Raw genomic sequence first — 23,274 nt, 5'->3', positions numbered from 1 at the left:
TCATTTTAACTAAACTATTTTGCGATCATCTCCAAAAACAAGAGACCCTTCTATATCTCTAAATTTAGACTCATCTATATGATTTGCTTGTCTATGATATTTGGCTATATTCGTCAACGAAAACAGCACAAGAAAGCCAGAAAATCGCCTTTTGTGTATTTCGGATATCATCTGTAAGTAATGTTGGTATTTTTTAACACAAAAATAGTGGTCCGCTTTCCTAAACTCTAACTTCATGCGAGATTTCGTGTCCTTTGTTTCTATTTGTGAACTTTATAGCGGCTGCAAAATCAGCAACATTTTTAGTTGTTGGTCCATTTCAACCTCCTAATATATTGCGGATATCTTTGAAACCCTAGCCCTTCTGAGCCCAACCCTACCCTCGTGAAAATTTTCGTGAGGATCGGACGATATTTGCAATACTTATATAATATCATCAAACTGTGTTGTAAGGTGCAAAAATATTACAAAATCTATATTAACATCTTTATTGGCATATTTTTCTGCGATTTTTTTAGATTTTATAATTTTATGTCAAGAGGGCATTCTGAATTGACAAAATTTGTCAAAATCGGTCCAGCCATTCTTGAGATATAAGCATTCTAACTAACATCCCCTTCCTTTGTATATACGCATTGTATATATTTCGCTATATACAAGCGATATATTTACTAACGGCATGTACATAACGGTCAGAATTGACCTGTTCGTTCATTTGCGATTACGCCGGAATTAAAAATATTCGCGGTTTAATGGAAAATTTGAATTTTATTTAACACAAATGTTGTGGCCTATTTCACCCACTAAATATCACCCGATGACCATCAAAATTGGAAGGTTTCTGCCCAGTCATAAGCTCTAGCCCCATGCTAACTTCCGCTTTGATTGGTCTATAATTGCGACCTGTAGAGCAACTGCAAAATCGATTTTTTTTTGGTTCATTTCAACCCCTAAATATTATGCGATCATCTCCAAAAGAAATAGGGTTCTATTCTGGCCTTAGCCCCACCTCCATTCTAAATTTCGTGAAGATCGGGCCATAATTGCGACCAGTAGAGTGATTTCAAATTAACATGGACAGATGGACGGACGGACATACATAGCTAGATCGACTCAGGTCGGCGAGATAGGAAGATCCATATATACTTCCCTATATGGGAAACCAATATTTCGTGGTGTTAGATAATTTTTGCAACAATCAAACTTATAATACCCCCAACACATAGTGTTGTATGGTATAAAAATGTGAAAATTAGGACGTTTGACTTTGTTGCAGTTTTTTCGTCTTCATCTTCTACATTTTTTGTCATAAGATTATACGAAGGATCTCAGAAGACTCAATGTTGCCACAGAACAAAACCTGAAAATATTTCCTCGGACTTTTTTCGAGTTGATGCGTGAAAGTAACATAAAAATTTAGGCAGATAGTGGCAATAGAAGAAATATTCTACACAAAAATGCATTATAAATCTTAGAATAAATCATATACCTAGGTTTAATGGTTTTTAAGAAAATTGCAAGTAAAAATTAGGTGTTTACGTTTTTAACCTTTAATTTCACATTTTCCATTCTAATTCGAAATATCCCTTAATACTTTTTTTTTGGAAAAACTGTTTAGGAAGAACTTTTCCTTTAGAAGATGCCAAACTGATACGATAGTTCTCGGTAGATCAAAACCCCAAAACATTTTCGGGATTTTAGGTCAAATTTTTCTAAGGCTTTTATATAACATTGATCAATTATAAGGGGACTCTAATATATGAGACATATTTCGCAAAATATCGTAGAATCTTCGATTGCGGCCCCTTGACATGTTATTTACAATATAGCCGAGTGCCACAAAAAAAACTTTAAAATATTCGGTAATTTAAAACTTTTTCCCATATCAATTGAATAAAACGCATCAATTGACTTGATTTATATTTCGCACGATATAAACAAAAAAACAACTATTAAACTCAAAATAATATAATCCATTCAAGTGCATGCTTTTTTGCATTTGAAGCATCTACTAGAGCATCACATCTGAAGTGGTGTACTTTTATGTTGCAGTAGCAACAATAACACCATATTTATCCTTAATTAATTGCTATTATGCTGCACAATGATGTTAATAATCACATGGCAACGATAAAAAGCAAAAACAACAAGAACGGCAACAAAAAATACAACAAGATCCCACCAACTATGAGTTAAGTGAGGAACGATTTTCAGGTAAACACTGAACAAGAGATTACTTCCAGCTTTACACAAAGCCGTCATTTAAAAAAAAAACAAAACGAAAAAAATTAAATTTAATTGCTATTAGCCAACTTCAATGACCCTCAACATGTTGCAAAATAAGTTCAACAACTTGTTTGTTACAAAAGCAACAACAAGAATCATTAATCCTTCTCTTAATTTGTTTAAACTGTTTTAGGTCTGTTCCTTGTTTTCCGTTATGTTGTTTTTGTTCTTGTTGTTGTTATTATTGGCCGCCGTTTGTTAATACAATTCATTAATATTTGTAATTGTGTGGTTGTACACAACCTGGCATTAAACTTTAAAACATGGCTCGGTAAATAACCCTTATCGCTGGTGAAACAAGTTCGTTTTAACAAACAACCAACAACAACAACATTACGAGTTACACACACAGAAACGCTTAACTGATGGCATATCTCCATTCCTACATTGTAGCGGCAGCATACATTCCCCTTTAATTCATTTCAATCCATCTCCACACACACACACACACACACACACTAACACTCACTCACATTCCTGCCACCACAATCAACAAAAAGTCCAAGGATTAAACTTGGAAAAGGGAATGATTTTCGAGTTTTGCAAATAAGCCTCTGGTAAAGAAGAGGAAGGGAAAGAGAATTCAGAGGCGTAAAAGGGGGATAACAGTTGTGGCTGTAAGTTTTAACATGATTGAACTAAGGTGAAATTTTTGGTTGGCTTTTTACATTAAATCGAAAGGAAATTTGTATATAAATGGGAATTATTATTAAATTGGAGACCAATCAATAAGGTCTAACCGTGGACCGGTAATATTAAACAGTCTCATGTCCCAAAAGGAGTACCCAGTGAACTTTAAACTTCGACTTCATACTAGCATCACATTTAGATTAGGGGCAACGATTGACGTAATTGCACCATTCTCTCACTCTCTCTCTCTGTTATCTCTCAAATAAATGTAAACCTGAAAATTTACTGCAGTGGAGAGTATTGGAAACTCTTCCTGGTAACTGCCTTAAAAATTATGACTAAAAAAATTATGACCCTCCACAATAGTATGGAGGGTACATAAAGTTTGTCATTCTGTTTGTAACACCTCGAAATATACATTTTAGACCCCACAGGGTTGCCCAAATTCGACGGACCCATGTTTTTTTTTTTTTTTGGCCCATTCCAATCGACGAGGCTTGTCCGCAGGCAACATTCTTTGTGTCAATTGAATTTTGTACGGCAACAAATGCAAATCAATGCGAATAATCCGTTGTAAAATGGACCGAGCCATGCCCAACTGCTGAGAACGGCGTTTTTGGGATGTTCTTGGGGACCTCTCAACACTGGCTCGTACGGCAGCGATATTCTCGGCCGATCGCTTTGGTCGACTTTTATATGGCCTCTCCGGATAAGAAAGAGCCTTACCAGTCGAAAATTTTTCGTATAAACGCTTAATGGTGTTCCTAGAAGGCGCACTTCTCACATTTTTTAACGTTTTAAAAGCACGTTGAGTTTTCACAAATTCTATGTCGATTTAGCGATACTCGTCCGTCTATCCCTCTGTGGAAATCACTCTAGCTTCCGGACGAAATGAAGTAGATTGACAAAATTTTACTCAAATGTATATTAAGTCTGCAAATCTTTTGGTATAGCCTCCATATAACCGTACCTCCCGATATTCGGTATTTTGATGATTTCAGCCACAATATTCATCGGAATTGTTTCAAATTTGGTATTTGATGTTCGTAATGGATGCTACAGCCTATGACAAGAGACTCTCTGTCTGCAGGTCGACGTCTTCGCATAGCCCAGATATAACGGTACCTCCCGATATTTGGTATTTTGTTGATTTTAGCGACATTATTCACCGGATTTGTTTCAAATTTGGTATTTGATATTCGTAATGGATGATACAGCCTACGACAGAAAATTGTCAGTGCAGGTTCACGTCTTCGTATAGCCCCCATATAATGGTACCTCCCGATATTCGTTACTTTGTAGATTTTAGCGACATAATTCACCGGAATTGTTTCAAATTAAGTATTTAGAGTTCGTAATAGAAACTACAGTCTGTGACAGCAAATTGTCTATGCTGGTCCAGGTCTTCTAATAGTCCCCATATATCAGTACCTCCCTATATTTAGAGGTATTTTGACGATTTTAGATACAATACCCACCGAAATTGTTTGAGATGTAGTATTTGAACTTCGTAATGGATGCTACAGCCTGTGACAGAAAATTGTCTATGCTGGTTCAGGTCTTCGCACAGCTCCGATATAACGCCACCTCCCAATATACGATATTTTGATGATTTTTAACTACATTATTCGCAGTTTATTTCAAGTTTCGAATTTGAATATGGTATTGGTTTATGACAAACAATGTCTATGTAGGTCCACGTCGTATAGACCCAAATATAACGGCTATATTCGGTATTTTTAAAATTTTAACAGAATTTTTTATGGATTTTACTTTTTGAAAATTTCCAAATTTGTTCCAAATGGTGGAGGGTATTCAAAGTTCGGCCCGGCCGAACTTACTGCTTTTGAACTTGTTTAAGTTTCGGATTTGAATATTGTAATGGCTTATGACAAAAGTTACCTATGCAGGTCCATGTCGTCGCTTAGACACTAATATAACAGCTACATTCGGTATTTTTAAGATTTTAACAGAATTTTTAACGGATTTTATTGTTCTTGAGAATTGCCAAATTCGTTCCAGATGATGGAGGGTATTCAAAGTTCGGCCTGGGCTTACAGCTTACCTTACAACTTTTTTACTTTTTTTATCTGTGTAGGCCTCATAATAAGAGATATAACCAATGAAAAGTATCTTAAAATATTCGATTTGAGCTCCTTCCCTCTTGTTTTCCTACCCTTTAAGATTAAAACAAGTTATATTGCGGATATACGAAAACGAGGACCTGCATACGCAATTTTATGTCATAGGCTGTAGTACCTATTAGTACCTTCAAATACGAAATTTCAAACAATTCCGGTATATAATATCCCTAAAATCATTACTCATTATTGAGACCCACTTGCGAACTTATCCTACCAACTTTCAAAATACACAAGTGTGAAAAATGTTAGCTTTCTATCTCAATTTCGATAGCGATAGCAGACGGACGGACGGACCGACACACATAGACAGACAGACGGACATCGCTATATCGATTTAGCATTTTAAGCTGATCAAGAATATATATACTTTGTTGGATCTGACATGAGTATTTCAAATAGTTATAAGCGAAATGACAATGTTAATATACCCTCCAGAGTGAGCTAAAAAAATGTCAAACGCCATAATTTTTATATATATTTTTTTTTAATTTTATTGAATGAAAGCAAAAAATGTCGGAAATAGCATCAATTTTTAGAATAAGTTTAGATTTGTACGAATTGGTCGCCTTTGCCACGAATTATGGCCTTCAAACGGCCAATGAAACCGTCACACGCTTCCCGAATGTTGCTCTGCGGTATTTTGACCAATTCCCGGCGGAGCGCTTGATTGAGGTGATCGACACTTTGGTATTTTTTAGTGCCAACCTTGCCTTCCAAAATACTCTAGACGCAATAGTCCAACGGATTGGTATCCGGAGATTTTGGTGGCCATTGTGTGCTGGAAATGAAGCGAGGAACCTCATTTTGTAACAATTCTTGGGTGGCGCGAGGCTTTAACACACCCTGCAGAATATTTTCGCTATAATATTCGGCATTTATTCTGATGCCACGGTCGATTAATACGAGCGGAGAGCGACCATCGGCTGTTATGACGGCCCACACCATCACTATGACCAGCCCTTGAGTTCTGGTGGCCAACGAAGGTGCACATTTTCAGCTGACCTCTTTGGCAAGTAAACACTGCTGGACAACGAATGTGTTCTCATCGGAGAATACCAAATTCGGCAGTTCACCAATTTCCGCCAAGCGAAGAAACTCTTCAGAGTCTTTTGAGTCTATTTTCTTTCTGTTGCGGTGCAAGTTCTTGCTCTTTTTGGAATTTCAATGGCTTTACCCCGAGCTCATTTTTCAATATTTGCCGAATAGAATATTGCGATATGTTCAGCACACGAGTCATTTTTCGGCCACTGCGACCGGTGTTTTGATCCAGTCGCTTCTATACTTTTCGAACCATTTCTCTCCCTGTATATATGAGACTTAGGTCAGGAGCGAACATGGAAAATCTTGACACACTGCTTCTCTTACCTCCCCTCGAAAGGTCAAAAGTTTGTATACCAATAATAAATCTCGTAAGATCTGATTGATCAGTTTCCGATTTTCTTTCAAATTTTGCAAAATTCTAATCAGACCGCTTTAAATTTGGCATAAACATGTGATTTTTGGGTCGCTCTTTCTGAAACCTTTTTCGCAAAGGGCTCACATTTTCAATAATCGTAACATTCATAAAATACGCAATTGTTCCCCAGTTCTCTTTACACTTTGCCCATCGCTATATTTATACCCTACACCAAACAGTGGGCAAGGTATTAGTCTTTGTACATTTGTTAGTAAAATGTAAATTTCTCCCTTTGATAATCCGCATAGAATCACATTGTGAATCGATATATACATGTCCGTACGCCTGTCTGTCTGCCCATGTATTTTTGTGAAGAAAATGCAGGTCACCTCTTTAATCGGACTTATATAAAATTTTGTACAGATCATTTTTTTTGGGCCAAGGCCAAATCCTATTGAAATTGGAGATAATTGGATCAGATTTGGATATAGCTTCCGTATATATGTTCGTCCGATTTGTCTTTTATTGGGCAATTATTAGCCCCATTATTGTGTATTATTAGCTCGAATAAGATGGAGTTTGGCATATGCAACAAAATTAAGTTTGGAAGCAAGCATGTTATATTTGTTGAAAGTCGTTTAACATATAGCTATTGCTCCCATACATAATGTTCATCCGATTTGTTCAATCGGATTCAATTTGGATATAGCTCCCATATATATTTTTATTCGATATGAGGTTTATTGGTCACCAAATGGTTAGTATCAGACCAAATGGAATAGATTCCATTAATTCAGCCGAAAAGCGGGTACTTCAAATTTAGTGAAAATCGGTTAAGATATGGTTATATAATTGTCGGAACACTGACTGAAACTTTTTAACTAATTTCATTACACTTATGTTCAGAAAATTAAATAATTGCATAAACAACACCTTTCCCAACCCCACCTCGTATATCAACACAATACCGGAAACTATTTAAAAAGTTGTAGAAAACCAACTATGTATGTATGTATGTATGTTTGCTCCTAACCATGTGTACCCAACCAATAGCGGCAACTTTTACCTATTCAGATTTTGATGCTGGCTCTGCCCCGGCTTCTTTGTTATGGGGATATCTTTTGTGTTCCTTTTATGCTTCTATAACAAAATCCGCAATGTTTGTTAAAACATACCGGTTAATGTGTGGTGGTGTGTGTGTGCGTCCTATAAATTCCCTCTTTGAAGCGTTTGAATTTTCTCTCCCCACTATTCTAAGCGGTTGACAGAATGAAAATTTCTTTCTTTCATTCGTTCATTCATTCATTTTGAAATGTTGTTAGCCAAATCAACCGATGAGGCCGATGTTGATTTTGATTTTGTTGGGTCTAACTCCAGCCAGATGGCATCAATCTCAAACAAAGTCCGGCGTTTTGGTTTTAGATGTGGATGGGCATTGTGTGTTGAGTTCGCTTTTTTTGTTTTCGGTGTTGTTGCTAATAGTTAAATATTTATTTAAGGCACACAGCGGAGGTGTTTAACAAACTTTATGTTTGGGTGGGTGGATGGGGCTGTGATTGGGGGGTAGGTGGGCAAATGTGTTTAGGCTGGTTTTTGGTTGTTTGTTTCAACTTTTGTAGTTGTTGGCTGGCAGGGTTGGATGGGAGTGTGTAGCGCTATCTGAGTATCCGAGTTTGCCAATTTTCCTGTCCATCTGGTCATAATTCGGCTGTCATGTCACATTGACACAGAAGTGGGTGTGATAATGGCATGTATTCAACACTTGATGTATGCGTGGTCAGGCCTTTGTGTCATTTAAACGAATGATGTTGCCACTCCAAGTTGACAGTTTTTCTTGATAATGTACCACCACTAACACCACCACCATCCTCATATCGACGTATCCTGATGAAGGTTTTCTAAAAATGTTGGTTTTTTAGAATTTCCTAGAATCTAATAGCATACAATTAATCACAACCAAAATGTATGTATTCAGCATCCATCCATTCATCCATGGCGAGCAAAATCCGATTAAGATTTGGTCCCATAGATTTTTTCTTTTGTGTTGGTGTTTGAAATTAATCGAATGGAATTTGATTTGTGGCAAATGACAAATTATATGTAGAGGGTATCACGTCCTGGGACTGATTTTTGAGGTATCGATTGTTTGAACTTGGACACTTTTGAGGCTATTTGTGATTTGTCAAATATTCGGCAAATACAGGGTGAGATGAAAACATTACAACCAACATCAGACTGCTGTCATTTATAATGTGATAGTGGTAGCGTAGCCCAACGTCAAGGAAGTGGACGGAAGAAAATAGCAACATCAACAGAAATGTTTCGAAAAGTAAAGAAGCGACTTGATCGAAACCCCCGTCGCAGTGGCCGTAAAAATGGCTCGTGACCTGAACACATCGCGATATTCCATTCGACAAATATTGAAAATGAGCTAAGGGTAATGTCATTGAAATTCCAAAAAGTGCAAGAACTTACACCGCAACAGAAAGAAAATATACTCAAAAGAGCTAAAGAGCACTACCGAATTTGGTTTTCTCCGATGAGAAAACATTCGTAGTCCAGCAGTTTGTAAACAAACAAAATGATCATGTTTACTTGCCAAAGAGGTCAGCTGAAAACGTGCACCTTCGGTTGGCCATCAGAACTCAAGTCCGTCCATGGTGATGGTGTGGGCCGCCATAACAGCCTATGGTCGCTCTCCACTCGTATTAATCGACCGTGGCATCAAAATAAATGCCAAATATTATCGCGAAAATATTCTGGAGGGTGGATTAAAGCCTTGGGCACCCAAACATTTTGGACAGGACTCAGCACGCGCCACCCAAGAATGTTTACAAAATGAGTTTCCTCGCTTCATTTCCAGCACACAATGGCCACCAAAATCTACAGATACCAATCCGTTGGACTATTGTGCATCTTCGGACTGAAAGTGTGCATCTTCGGTTGGCCACCAGAAATCAAGCGCCGGCCATGGTGATGGTGTTGGCTGCCATAACAGCCGATGGCCGCTCTCCGCTCGTATTAATCGACCGTGGATCAGAATAAATGCAGAATATTATCACGAAAATATTCTGGAGGGTGTATAAAAGCTTTGGACACGCAAACATTTTGGCCGCAGACCTTGGATATTCCAACAGGACTCAGCACCATCGCACTCAGTACGCGCCAGCCAAGAATGGTTAAAAAATGAGGTTCCTCGCTTCATTTCCAGCGCACAATGGCCACCAAAATCTCCGGATACCAATCCGTTGGACTATTGTGTCTGGAGTATTTTGGAAAGCAAGGTTGGCACTAAAAAATACTAAAGTATCGATCACCTCAAGCAAGCGCTTTGCCGGGAATGGGCCAAAATACCGCAGAGCAACATTCGGGCAGCGTGTGACGGTTTTATTGGCTGTTTGGAGGCCATAATTCGTTCCAAAGATGACCGATTCGAACAAATCTAAACTTATTCTAAAATTTGATACTATCTCCGACATTTTTTGCTTTCATTTAATAAAATTTTAAAAAAAAGGTAAAAATTATGGCGTTTTACTTTGTTTGAGTTTTTTTTCTATCTCACCCTGTAAATGTCACCGTTATGTGTTTGGGATTAAGATATGGAGGTGGTTTTGGAAATGTACAAAAAGTACTGAATGGTACTAAATTTGGTGTTGGGTGAAGAGATAAAGCTGGAATCCTCAAAATTGACATTGAAAAATTTTATTCTGAAATTTGATACTTAGATTACATATGCTATCTGAGGTTGAAATTTGACTGTGGCTTGAAATTGCAACCTATATTTGTACGGAAAGTACTAAATGGTACTAAATTTGGTATTGGGTAAAAGAATGTGGCTGGAATCCTCAAATTTGATATTGCGGTCTCTGTTGGTACCTGGAATTGAGATATGTAGATGGTTTTGGAAATATGTACTACAAGTGCATGAAAAGTACGAAATAACACTATATTTGGTACAATTTGGTATTGGACGAACAAATAGTGCTTGGAATCTGAAAATTTGGTATTAGGACATGTGTAGCCTGGACATATGTACTGCAGATGCACGAAAAGTACTAAATGGTACACACTTGGTTCAATTTGGTATTGGGTTAAAGTAGATAGTGCCTGAAATTTTGAATGTTGGTATTAGGGTCGCTGTTCATGTACAGGCTGAACATATGAATGTGTACTATAATTGTACGAAAAATGCTGAATGTTAAAAAATTTGGTTTTGGGTGAAGGAATAGAGCTTGAATAATGACAATTTATACCAAGGTCACTGTTGATGTCTAGTATATAGATATGGAAAGGTTCTGCAAATGAGCACTTAATTTATACGAAAAGTACTAAATGTAAAAAAATTTGGTATTAAGTGAATATATAGAGCCAGAATCCCGAAATTTGAAAGTGAGATCTCCATTGGTTTTTGGAAATTAGATATTGAGGGGGTTTTGCAAATATTTACGGTCATTGCACATAAGGTACTAAATAGAGCTATGCTTGGTATTGGGAGCAAAAATAGAGCTGAAATTTTATGTGGATGCCACTCTTGGGGTCTGCGGTTAAGAGAAGGGACTGGTTTTGAATATGCGTACTAAAATTGTACTAAACGGTACTAAATTTAATAATGGGGGCAATTTCAGAGCTGAAATCCCAAAATTTGATATTAAGGTCACTGTTGGCGCCTTTGGCTGAGAAGGAACCGGTTTTGGATATTCGTACTATAGATTTTCGAAAATTATTAAATTGAACAGACTTGGTTATTGGGTGAAAGGATAGAGAAAAACGGCAAAAATTTATATCGCGATAACCGTGTGTTTAAATTATTGATATATGGAACGGTTTTGCAAATGAGTACGACATTTATACGAAAAGTACTAAATGGTACTAAATTTGGTATTGAGTGAATGTAAAGAGCTGAAATCCCAAAATTTTATGTTGAGGTCTCTGTTTGTCGGACTGGACAGAGTGTGCCTTTGAGTAGTAAAAAGTCAAAATACAAACTATTTTGGAAGGATTCTAAAATGACGACATAGCAGGCACTTGCTATTTACAGATAATTTTCTGTAATTCCGGCCGAATTGATGTAGAAGAATCCTTCTTAATCAAAAATTAATAACCGATTATAAGACTAGTTTTAAGATTTGTAAGTTTGTTTGTAAGTTGTAAGTTTTGTAAGTGTGAAGATTAAACCAGTAAAGAAAGTCTTAAAGTCGGGCGGGGCCGACTTTATGATACCCTACACCACTTTGCTAATTTAGTAGAGCTCCACATAACAATTAAAAGTTTTTATGGGAGAAATCAATCTTACACGCTATGATTATAATTATAACTTAAAGTTCAAAGGACTAAATATGCCGAAGCATTTGTATCTTTTAAATTCGGAATTGTATTGCCCAGTTGGTGCACAATTAATTTGAAATCGGATAAAGATATATATGGGAGCTATATCCAAATCTGAACCGATCTCGATAAAATTTGGCAAAGATATTTCTGAGCTGTATTTGATATATTTCCCTGAATATCGTTGTTACGGAGTGCATATTACGGTTGTGGGTAACAAATATAACAAATCGGATGAATAATATATATGGAAGCTATAGCTATATCTAAACCGATCTTCACCAAATTTGACAGACTAGCTTCTAGACTCAATTCGGTCGTAAGTGCCAAATTCCATTTTATTTGGACAAATATTAGACGTTTGGTGCACAATAAAAGGCCAATCGGACGAAGTTATATATGGGAGCTATATCCAAATCTGAACCGATCTCGATAAAATTTAGCAAATGTATTTCTGAGCTGCATTTGATATATTTCCCCAAATATTTTTGTTACAGAGTGCATATTACGGCGGCGGTGGACAAAAATAACAAATCGGATGAACAATATATATGGGAGCTATAGCTATATCTGAACCGATTTCGATCAAATTTGCCATACATATTTTCAGACCTAATTTGGGTGAATATGCAAAATTCCATACAATTCGGCCTGATATTACACGTTTGGTGCACAATACAAGGCAAATCGGACGAAGATATATATGGGAGCTATATCTAAATTTTGACCGATTATTTCCAATTTCAATAGGGTTCGTCCTTGGGCCAAACAAATGATCTGTGCAAAATTTCATCTGGATCGGGCAATAAATGCGACCTGTACTTTGTTTACAAAAATACATGGACAGACGGACGGACGGACATGCATAAATCGACTCAGAATGTGATTCTATGCAGATCATCAAAAGGAACTATGGGTCTATCTCGTTTCCTTCTGCCTGTTACAAACAAATGCACAAAGACATAATACCCTGACCACCTTGTGGTGTAGGGTATAAAAGGTTAGTCTCTGCTGCTTTTACTTCGATACTTTAGCTTTTATTAACGTCATGTTAAAATACATCGATAACGCTTCCAGTAGTACAGCCACTAATTAGTGCTAATTATAGTGGGTTCTTTTTAAAATCGTATAATTATATAAATAATTATCTAAATTTTACATTCCGATTTAAAAAAAAAACAGTTACCAAGCCAGTTCTCCATTAATTTGTATAAAGCAATTTAAATCAAGTGCTACCAGAACGTACTTCCTTGCAAAGTTATATAGTAATTTTATATATGAAAAAAGTCATATTTCCCATTAAAACTCGGCAAAGTAGTTATCCTTTTTATATAATATACTATCCTTTCCCCCAACGAACAACTACAACACACTCCACTAATGGACAATTTCTGGTTATTCTTATTTGTAGCATCAACATAACTTAAGGATGGCAAGGAATAAACTTATGCTAAAGCAACACTTTTTTTGTTGAGTTTCCTTAATAATATTTGTACGTTTTTTTTTCTCCCTATTTTCAGAAAAGGATACAACAGCAGCATACAAAAATAACAACAAGAACAACAACATCTTGCCAAACTTTGACTGAGGCAGACCGCAGTAATAACTCAAGAAAGTAGCTGTTTGCCAGAAGGCGAATAACCACCGAAATTTCATAACACCCAAGAAAAAGATAACCACAAAAACCAACAGCAACAACGAAGCGACGACGAAGACAGCCAGGAAACAACGGCATCCTCGAGTAACATGTTGAAGAAAATGGGCGGTTTAGGATTCTTATCCTGCGGCATTTTGCTGTTATGTATTGTCAGCAAAGTCGAATCCTATTCAAGTATGTACTCCCGGAAAATTTATGTTTAGAGATATGTTTTTCGTTTTGGCTGGGCTAAACATTCATCCTTTCGTCCTTTTAGAAGCCCGCTAAACAGCAACACAAATCATCATTTGAATATGTTGTTTTTTTTTTCATATTTATTTGTTACTATTCTACTTCTTATACCTATTTCCCTTTCCACACAAATGGAAAAAAAAAAACAAAAGTGTTTTGATGTTATTCTGCAAATCTAAATGAAAATTCTAATCCCATTTTTTTCTTCTTCATTTCTTAGTAAAATGTTCCATAGAAGTTATTATATTTATTTTTCCATAAAAAAGAACAAAATAATTTCATTGGCATGCTAAAACCAAAATTGTTTCATAATATCAGAATTTGTTTACTTGGATAGAGGTAGAGGCTAGTTACCCATAACAAAATAGAATTTTAAAAGTTGGATTTGTTTGTATTCTGGCTCCTGAAAATATTGGCCACAAGGGGGCACAGTTTGTTTCTTAAAACTAGCATTAAAAAAAAGAAAAATTTTAGGCTTATACTTCGAAAATATTGAAAACTATTCCATGGAAAAATGTGAAAATTCCTAAAGATACTATTAAATGGCCTCAACCAATATCTAGAGGTATGGTTACGTGGAGGCCTATGAAAAAACGAACCTATGTAGACAATTGTCTATAGATACCAGTGGTTGGTATCTACAGTGAAAATGAAATACAAAATATTAAACGCTTTCGTTTAAAAAGTTTGGCTATAGTCATCAAAATATTACATACCTCCTCCAGGTACCGTTACATAGGACTATCGAAAACGTAAACATTTTTGTCACAGAAGATCGAATCCATTACAATCACCATATAGTGGTTTTAGCAATTGTGATTTAAATCTTTTCAAATACCGCATATAACTTATAAGTGTGAGCTATGCCCATCTAGCTATAACCTAGTGGCATATATATCTTTCGATATGGCCAAAAGTGCCTAGTCGAATTAACGGTTTTAGGATCAAATCCATTTCAGAACATTTGGAGTCGAAAAAGGGGTGTCCGCCATTCCATCTGTCTGGCTGCGGCACACGAAGGAGGTATCCGATTAGTCCAAACTTTGTACATCGTAATGTTACTATCAGACTAAGATCGAGTTCGGAGATGGGCAATAACGGGCCACTCTTTTGATCCCCACAAAAATTCCAAATTTTCAAAGATAATATTTTACATTGTAGAAAAATAAAAAATGATCAGTGCTAGGTCTGGGGCGAAAATGTCGGCAAATCTGCAACAAAGTCAAACGCCATAATTTTGACATTTTTTTTTTTAAATTTTATGGAATAAAAGCAAAAAATGTCGAAAATAGCAACAAATTTTAGAATAAGTTTAGATTTGTTCGAAATGGTCACCTTTGGCACGAATTATGGCCTTCACACGGCCAATGAAACCGTCACACGCTGCCCGAATGTTGCTCCGCTGTATTTTGGTCTATTCCCGGCGAAGCGCTTGCTTGAGGTGATCGCCACTTTGGTAATTTTTAAGGGCCAACCATGCTTTCCAAAATACTCCAGACACAATAGTCCAACGGATTGGTATCCGGGGAACTTCATTTTGTAACCTTGGGCGGCACGTGTTGAGTGCGATGGTGCTGAGTCCTTTTGGAATGTGCAAGGTCTGCGGCCAAAATGTTTGCGTGCCCAAGGCTATGTTCGCGATAATATTCGGCATTAATTCCGATTCCACGGTCGATTAATACAAGCGGAGAGCGACCATCGGCTGTTATGGCGGCCCACACCACTACCATGGCCGGCGCTTGAGTTCTGGTGGCCGACCAAAGGTACACATTTTCAGCTGACCTCTTTGGCAAGTAAACACGATCATTTTTTTTTTTTTTTTTTTGTTTCAAACTGCTGAACAACGAATGTTTTCTCATCGGAGAAAACCAAATTCGACATTTCACCACTTTCTGCCAAGCGAAGCAACTCTTTAGCTCTTTTGAGTCTATTTTCTCTATTTCCATTTGCCGAATGGAATATTACGATATGTTCAGCTCACGAGCCGATTTTCGGCCACTGCGACGCGAGTTTCGATCAAGTCGATTTTCTAATTTTCCAACCATTTCTGCTGATGTTGCTGTTTTCCTCCGTCTACTTCCTTGACGTCGGTAACGAGCGATGGTACGAGACAAGATTTATAGAAACGATTTATTCACATTTAAATGATGGAGTGCTCTAACGATAGCCTCTTGTAGTTTTCCAGCCAAATTGAAAGAAATCACACTATCACGCTTGAATTCCATCACGAATAACTTTTTTTCTGGAAAATTCTCACTAAAAAGCATTTGTACGTTTGTAAACAATATAATGAGCTGTCACTGGAATAATTTTAACAGCTTTCGGACGAGTGGCTTTGAAATGACATCAGTCTGAAGTTGGTTGCAGTTGCTGTTTTTTCATCTCACCCTGTATATTCTTTGTGTGACCATGGTATTGTATATGAAATCAGTATCTGTTTTTTCTTCAAATCCCAATTAGACAGCATTTCATCTCTCATGAAGATGTGATCCTTTGGATCACTCCTTCTGGTATTCAAAATTATTCCCAAGTTCTCTTTGAGCTTCAGATTTTGTTATATTTGTACGACCAGGGCTCAAATCGTAACCGAACATATATTCGACAAAACTTACGCCCTGTTTCATATGACTATTCGTCTCAAATGGCCATCCGATTAGTCCAATTTTGGCACACTCTTTCCAACATTTCGACCAATATCACAAGGCTAGTCTATATAGACATGAACTTTAACATATCCCCACGAAAAGTAGTCGAAAGTGGTAAATCGCACGATCTAGGCCGTCAATTGACCTCTCCTCCCTAGTCACTGCTGTTTGAAAAATTAGAGTGGGTGCAGGGTCGCTCAAAAAAGAGCACGAGTTCGCTCTAAGAGTGTAAATGAGTGAAAAAATATTTTTTTCGATTTTAAACGAATTAATTTAATAATTAAACGAATTGATCCCACTCAAAAACGAGGAAATATGCTCACTTATATTCGAATGACTTCGAAAAATTAAGTTTGCTCAATTTTTTTCTGAAGAGCGCACTCGCTCTAATTCGAGTGAGTTTCACTCTTTGTACAAATTCGAGAGAGTTTTACGGAGGTCTGGACGCTACTTACATTTTAAGGACCAAAAAATAGGATAAACCCTTCAACATTTTGCGAAGATGAACTGCGAAAAAAACAAGTTAAAAAGCAATAAGTTCGGCCGGGCCAAACTTTGAATACTCTCCACCATTTGGAATGAATTTGAAAATTTTCAAAAAAATAAAAGCCTTAAAAAATTCTGTTAAAATTTTAAAAATACCGAATATAGCCGTTTTATTGGGGTCTATATGACCTACATAGGAATTGTTTGTCATAAGCCACTGACATATTCAAATTCGAAACTTGAAATAAACGCTAAATAATGTAGCTAAAATCATCAAAATATCATATATAGGAAGGTACCGTTATATCGGAGCTGTGCGAACACCTGGACCAGCATAGACAATTTTCTGTCACAGACTGTAGCGTCCATTACTAACTTCAAATACGACATCTCAAACAATTTCGGTGGGTTATACCGAATATAGGGAGGTACTGATATATGAGGCCTATACGAAGACCTGGACCTGCATAGACAATTTTCTGTCACAGGCTGTAGTTCCCATTACGAACTTCAAATACCAAATTTGAAACAATTCCGGTGAAAAATGTCGCTAAAATTATCAAAATACCGAATATAGGGAGGTACTGTTGTATGGGGGCTATATGAAAACGTGGACCTATATGGCCCATTTACAAACTTAACCTGCCTACTAGAAAAATAAACATGCCTTCTATGTCATTTTTTTCGAAAAATAGCGTGATTACAACAGACAGACAAATGGACAGACAGACGGACAGAATTTTACGCTGATCAAGAATATATATACTTTGTTGGGTCTGACATGAGTATTTCGAGGATTTACAAACGGAATAACAAAGTTAATATACCCTCCATAGCATGGTGGAGGGTATAAAAATTATAACTTAAAAATTATATTATCTAAAAATATTTTCAGCAGAAAGTGTCCCTTTTTAGGGCTATATTTAAAGCATCGACCATATGACATATATAGGATTTATTTTTTTCCGCAGCGGAATACTAGGTATTCTACATTCACGAATTAGTTATAAATTAGAAGCAAATCCTAAAAACTGAATGAGTAGAATAGAAAAATAGGACAACTCCCCAATTATCCAGATTCCGTACAGGGATTTAGAGAGAATTTCGAAAAACATGTGGTGAAATGTCCATATAATGGTTTAGGATATTTAAAGAAACTTCTGATATTATGAAACAATAAACAATTTTAAAGAATCCCTAAAACACAAATCCTTTAAAATTTCCCAATAAACAACGCACTGTTTTCCCTCTTAAAAATAAACCCCTAATTAAAAATCCCATTTTAACAATAAATTTAAAATCTAATCCTAGTTGTTTTACCAAATCATCATCAAATATCAGACCATAATTATTTTTATTTACTTTATAAAACGTTTAAACAGTTTTTTTATTTAAATTCCTTCATTTTTTTATTATTTCTTTTTTCTTTTCATCCTTCCCCTGCGGACTTTGTGGATTTAATTTCTCCATTTTATTTGGCCGCAATTTGCAAATTCCCCCAACACTGACATAAACACTCACACACACTACTACTACCACTACTACGTTAATCACACACACAAAAAAAATCCAACTAATTGTGTTGCCATTAATAATATACAAATACAACAACCACAACAAAATACAAAACCCCTTTTTAATGGTGAATAAAAATGACTACTCATTCAACATTCATCTCTGTCTCTATACAAATCCTTTTAATGAAAACTTTATTGTTGTGCAAAAAAACAACAAAAACAAAAACTATACCTCATCATCACTACCACTACCAATACAAAAACTCCTTTCTACAACAACGACAACTACTTGTGCTACCTAATACCACTACTACTACCATGACTGCAACAATTGTCGCCATTGGATTCCAATAACAATAGAATATGGACGCGGTTGCGCTGACATCGGTTGTTTGCCCAACGAGGAGTGTGTAATTACATCGGATTCTTGTAGCTATAATCAGCGCGATGGCAAGGATTGTGGCAATTATCCAACTTGCAGGAAGAAGACAGGTGGCGGGGTTAGCACCTCTTCCTCTTCGTCATCGGTTTATCCTTCAGGTGATTATTATTTCTATTTTTTCAATTGTCTTTTTAGTTTTCAATTATTATTTAGAAAAGTATTCAGTTATGTCTATTGTTACAGTTTTTTTTTTTTTTTTTTTTTTGGTTTATGAAGGATATTTTATTTCTAGTTTATTTAATGCATTTTAAGTTAAATTTAAGATATTTTAAGTTATATTTAAATTCGAAGAGGACATTAACCTGATGACTTACATTATGACAGAACAAATTGCATAGACAAACTTAAGAATGCAAGCGGTAAAAATGCTTACAAATGAGACCATTTTGAATGTGATGCTAGTGGACAGCGTTGACATTTTGATACCTTAAAAAATGTATATTTTATGAGGTTAGTACAAGTTTAACTGGCCCATATCGACTAGCTATGTATGAAGGTGCGTCTTTCCATGTTAAATTGTAATCACTCCGGTGGCAGTTATGGTCCTACATTCATGCAATTTTACATATGGCCAGGGTTCAGAATACATAATTTCCAGAGATGGGTAAAAAATAATTGGGTCCAAAAATGGAATTTTTATCACCTCTGATTTATATGTAAAAATTATAGACGAATCGACGATGAATTTCCTTGAGACAGAAACCTATAATTTTGGATGACCATCGGGTAATATACAAAAAAATTACAAGAAAAACTTAGTGGAGGTAATAAAGCAATGTTGGCTTATTTGTTCGGGATACCATAGTATTTTGTTGTTGCAAAATGGTCAGGCTTAATTCCATTATTGTTGTTTTTATAAAAACGACATTTATTTATTAGTGGAGAGCGTTGGTAATGTTTACTAATTTTTCCAATCACATCACTACAAAAATTGTTAAAACCACAAAATAAAATTATTTTCGAAATTTCAGAATTTCAGTCCTAGCGTTAAACTATTTAGTGCCTTTTAGTAGAAAATCCCTAAAACTCAATCTGATCTCATGATTTTCACCAATATTTTAAAATGTCAAGATTAAATAGTTTTGGCTCCAGAACCAAATTTTATTACATATAAGTATTAAGGAAGCTTTATATTTATAAAGGCTTTGTGTACATAGTCCCACCTGACATATTATTAACAGACCCTTCTGTAGAAAGGTCCTACTAGCTTTCTTTAGGAAGGCCCTACTAGCCTTCTATAGGAAGACCCTACTGGCCTTCTAAATAAAGCCCCTACTAAGCAGCTGTAGAAAGTACCAACTGACCTTCTATAGGAAGCCCCTTTTGGAAGTCATAGAAAAACTGGCATCTATGGAAATTCCCTCTGGCATTCAATAAGAAATCCTTATTGGCCTTATGTTGGAAGTCAATACTGCCCTTTTGTAGTAGGTCCCTAATTTCTTTCTCTAGGAAGTCCCGACTGGCCTTCTATAAGAAATCCCGACTCGCCTTCTATAAGAAATCCCGACTGACCTTCTATAAGAAGTCCCGACTGACCTTCTATAAGAAGTCCCGACTGACCTTCTATTAGAAGTTCCGCTTGGCCTTTTGTAGGAAGTCAATACTGGCCTTCTATAAGAAGTCAATACTGGCCTTCTATAAGAAATCCCGACTGACCTTCTATAAGAAGTCCCGTATAGCCCTCTATAAGAAGTCCCAACTGGCCTTCTATAAGAAGTCCCGACTTGCCTTCAATAAGAAGTCCCGACTGGCCTTCTATACAAAGTCCCTCCTGGCCCTTTGTAAGAAGTACCTCTAGACCCTCAATAGAAAGTCTCTTCTAACCTTCTATAGGAAATTCCTATTAACCATACATAGAAAGTCCCTATCGGCTTTCTATGGAAAGTCCCAACTGGCCTTCTATAGGAAGTCGATTCTAAACTTCTATAGGAAGTACCTACTGACCCTTTATAGAAAGTCCCGGCTAGCCCTCTTTCCGAAGTCATCTTTATAAAGTACCTTACAGGGTAAGATAAAAAAACTGCAACAAAGTCAAACGCCATAATTTTTCTTTTTTTTAATTTTATTGAATGAAAGCAAAAAATGCCGGAAATAGCATCAAATTTTAGAATGAGTTTGGCACGAATTATGACCTTAAAACGGCCAATGAAACCGTAACACGTTGCCAGAATGTTACTCTGCGATATTTTGGTCCATTACCGGCAAAGCGCTTGCTTGAGGTGATCGACACTTTGGTATTTTTTAATGCCAAACTTGAATTCCAAAATACTACAGACACAATCGTCCAACGGATTGGTATTCGGAGATTCGGAGAAGCGAGGAGCCTCATTTTGTAACCATTCTTGAGTGGCGCGTGCTGAGTGCAATGGTGCTGAGTCCTGTTGCAATGTCCAAGGTCTGCGGCCATTATGTTTGCGTGCTCAAGGCTTTAATACACCCTCCAGAATATTTTCGCGATAATATTCGGCATTTATTCTGATTCCATGGTCGATTAACACGAGCGGAGAGCGACCATCGATCACCATCACTATGATCGGCCCTAGAGTTCTGGTGGCCAACCGAAGGTGCACATTTTCAGCTGACCTCTTTGGCAAGCAAACACGATCATTTTGTTTGTTTACAAACTGCTGGACAACGAATGTTTTCTCATCGGAGAAAACCAAATTCGGCAGTTCACCACTTTCGGCCAAGCGAAGCAACTCTTTAGCTCCTTTAAGTCTATTTTCTTTCTGTTGCGATGTAAGTTCTTGCACTTTTTGGAATTTCAATGGCTTTACCCCGAGCTCATTTTTCAATATTTGCCGAACGGAATATTGCGATATTTTCAGCTCACGAGTTATTTTTCGGCCACTGCTACGTGGGTTTCGATCAGGTCTCTTCTTTACTTTTCGAAACATTTCAGCTGATGTTGCTGTTTTCTTCCGTCCACTTCCTTGACGTCGGGCTACGCTACCAGTATCATGGTAACGAGCCCGACATCATGGTACGAGACATAAAAGATTTATTCACATTTCAATGCTAGAGTGCTCTAACGATAGCCACTTGTGGTTTTCCCGCCAAATATAAAGAAATCTTTTTCCTTATAAACAATATATGAGCTGTCACTGGAATAATTTTAACAGCTGTTGGACTATTGACTTAGAAATGACAGCAGTCTGAAGTTGGTTGCAGTTTTTTCATCTCTCCCTGTATATTTAGTAATTTGTACACTAAAGGCACGAAATGTACTAAAAGGTATAAAATAGTGGGATATGGCTATTTAAAATGTGTTGGATTGATATTTTACAAGAGGGTCAGTCGTCTTTCGTATTGTGAATGAGTTGATGCAGTATCTTTGGAAATGCTAAAAAGTACAAGATGATCAACATGGGTATTGTGTAGATGAAAATATCTAGATCTTCCAAATTTTGTATTTGGGTGTCATAGACCAATAAATATACAGACTAAGGAATATTGGATACAAACGAGATTCTCGGCACACTTTTGCATAGTCAGGATATTGATTGAGTCAGTCGACCCACGCGAATTCGAAAAACCAAAAAAAAAAACACTTGACTGTTTTCGTTTTTTTCATGTAGTGTATATCTATATTTCATTATGGAACGGTTTTAACTGACAAATACCCTACTCTTTTCAATATTTTTAAAATATTAGATTTGAGTGACTCAGTATCTTCATTTATACCCCTGAAATGACATTGACGGCATCTGCTGACTTCAATTTGTTATTGTCTCTATATTTATTAGTCTATAGGGGTGTCAAATTTGACGAAAAGGGGTGAAAGAAGACGAAATTATCGAAGTTCGTAGGCAACTGATACGAAAAGAAACAATGTGGTATAGTACGGCTATAGCCGATTTTTGGTGCTTCGAAGGGCTGATTTCGTCTTTTTACAATTTTGTACATAGATTACTTGCTAATAGTTGAATAATCGATTGAAGACTTGGAACAAGAATATTTTTTTTATTTACGACCTTTCTTTGAAGTTAAGGACCACTAATTTCAAATTTCTGTCAAACACAACTTTAAACAGAGACATACCGAATTTCCAATCTATTTATGTTACTTACAAATTATTTTTAAGTTTATTTTCTAATGCCTTATTTTTATATAATTTTCACTTATCTATTTCTTTATTTATATAACTACTCAAGGTATTTTTACAAACTATATCTATATCGTACTATCTAAAAAAATATTTACTTAATTAGACTGAGCTTATCAACATACAACACACATAATACTCTACATATTTTATTTCTCAGACGAAATATTATTTTCTTTTCGATTTTTGTGTGTTGTTTTTGTATTTTAATGTCAAAGGCTTATTTTTTAACAATATTTTTATTTCATTAATTTAATATTTAAGCAAAGCTCCCAGTTTATAATTTAGCTGGTAGTGACATAAAAGGTTATTGGAAACTTAAACGCAAATCACAACGCATCAATTAAAAAATCACACACAAGTATTGGAATCAGCAACTCTCTCTCTCTCTCTCTTCACATTGCATACAC

The 23,274-nt window shown here is 36.3% G+C and overlaps 1 protein-coding gene across 2 annotated transcripts in view; it reads left to right on the top strand.

The window, feature by feature from the left end:
- Window positions 1-23,274, top strand: part of LOC101891584 (keratin, type II cytoskeletal 1) — a 282,406-nt gene that overhangs the window by 241,410 nt on the left and 17,722 nt on the right. For both annotated transcript variants that reach the window (XM_059129847.1, XM_059129848.1), the window contains 2 exons: window positions 13,302-13,612; window positions 18,678-18,857. In XM_059129847.1, coding sequence (XP_058985830.1) covers window positions 13,528-13,612; window positions 18,678-18,857 — 265 coding nt within the window. In that variant the 5' untranslated portion in view covers window positions 13,302-13,527. The remainder of the gene's footprint in view (window positions 1-13,301; window positions 13,613-18,677; window positions 18,858-23,274) is intronic.

The sequence above is a fragment of the Musca domestica genome, unplaced genomic scaffold (assembly GCF_030504385.1).
Source record: "Musca domestica strain aabys unplaced genomic scaffold, Musca_domestica.polishedcontigs.V.1.1 69, whole genome shotgun sequence".
In the NCBI taxonomy this organism is placed as follows: Eukaryota; Metazoa; Arthropoda; class Insecta; order Diptera; family Muscidae; genus Musca; species Musca domestica.
Note: the sequence above shows the minus strand (reverse complement) of the source record. Positions and strands in the feature narration are given on the sequence as shown.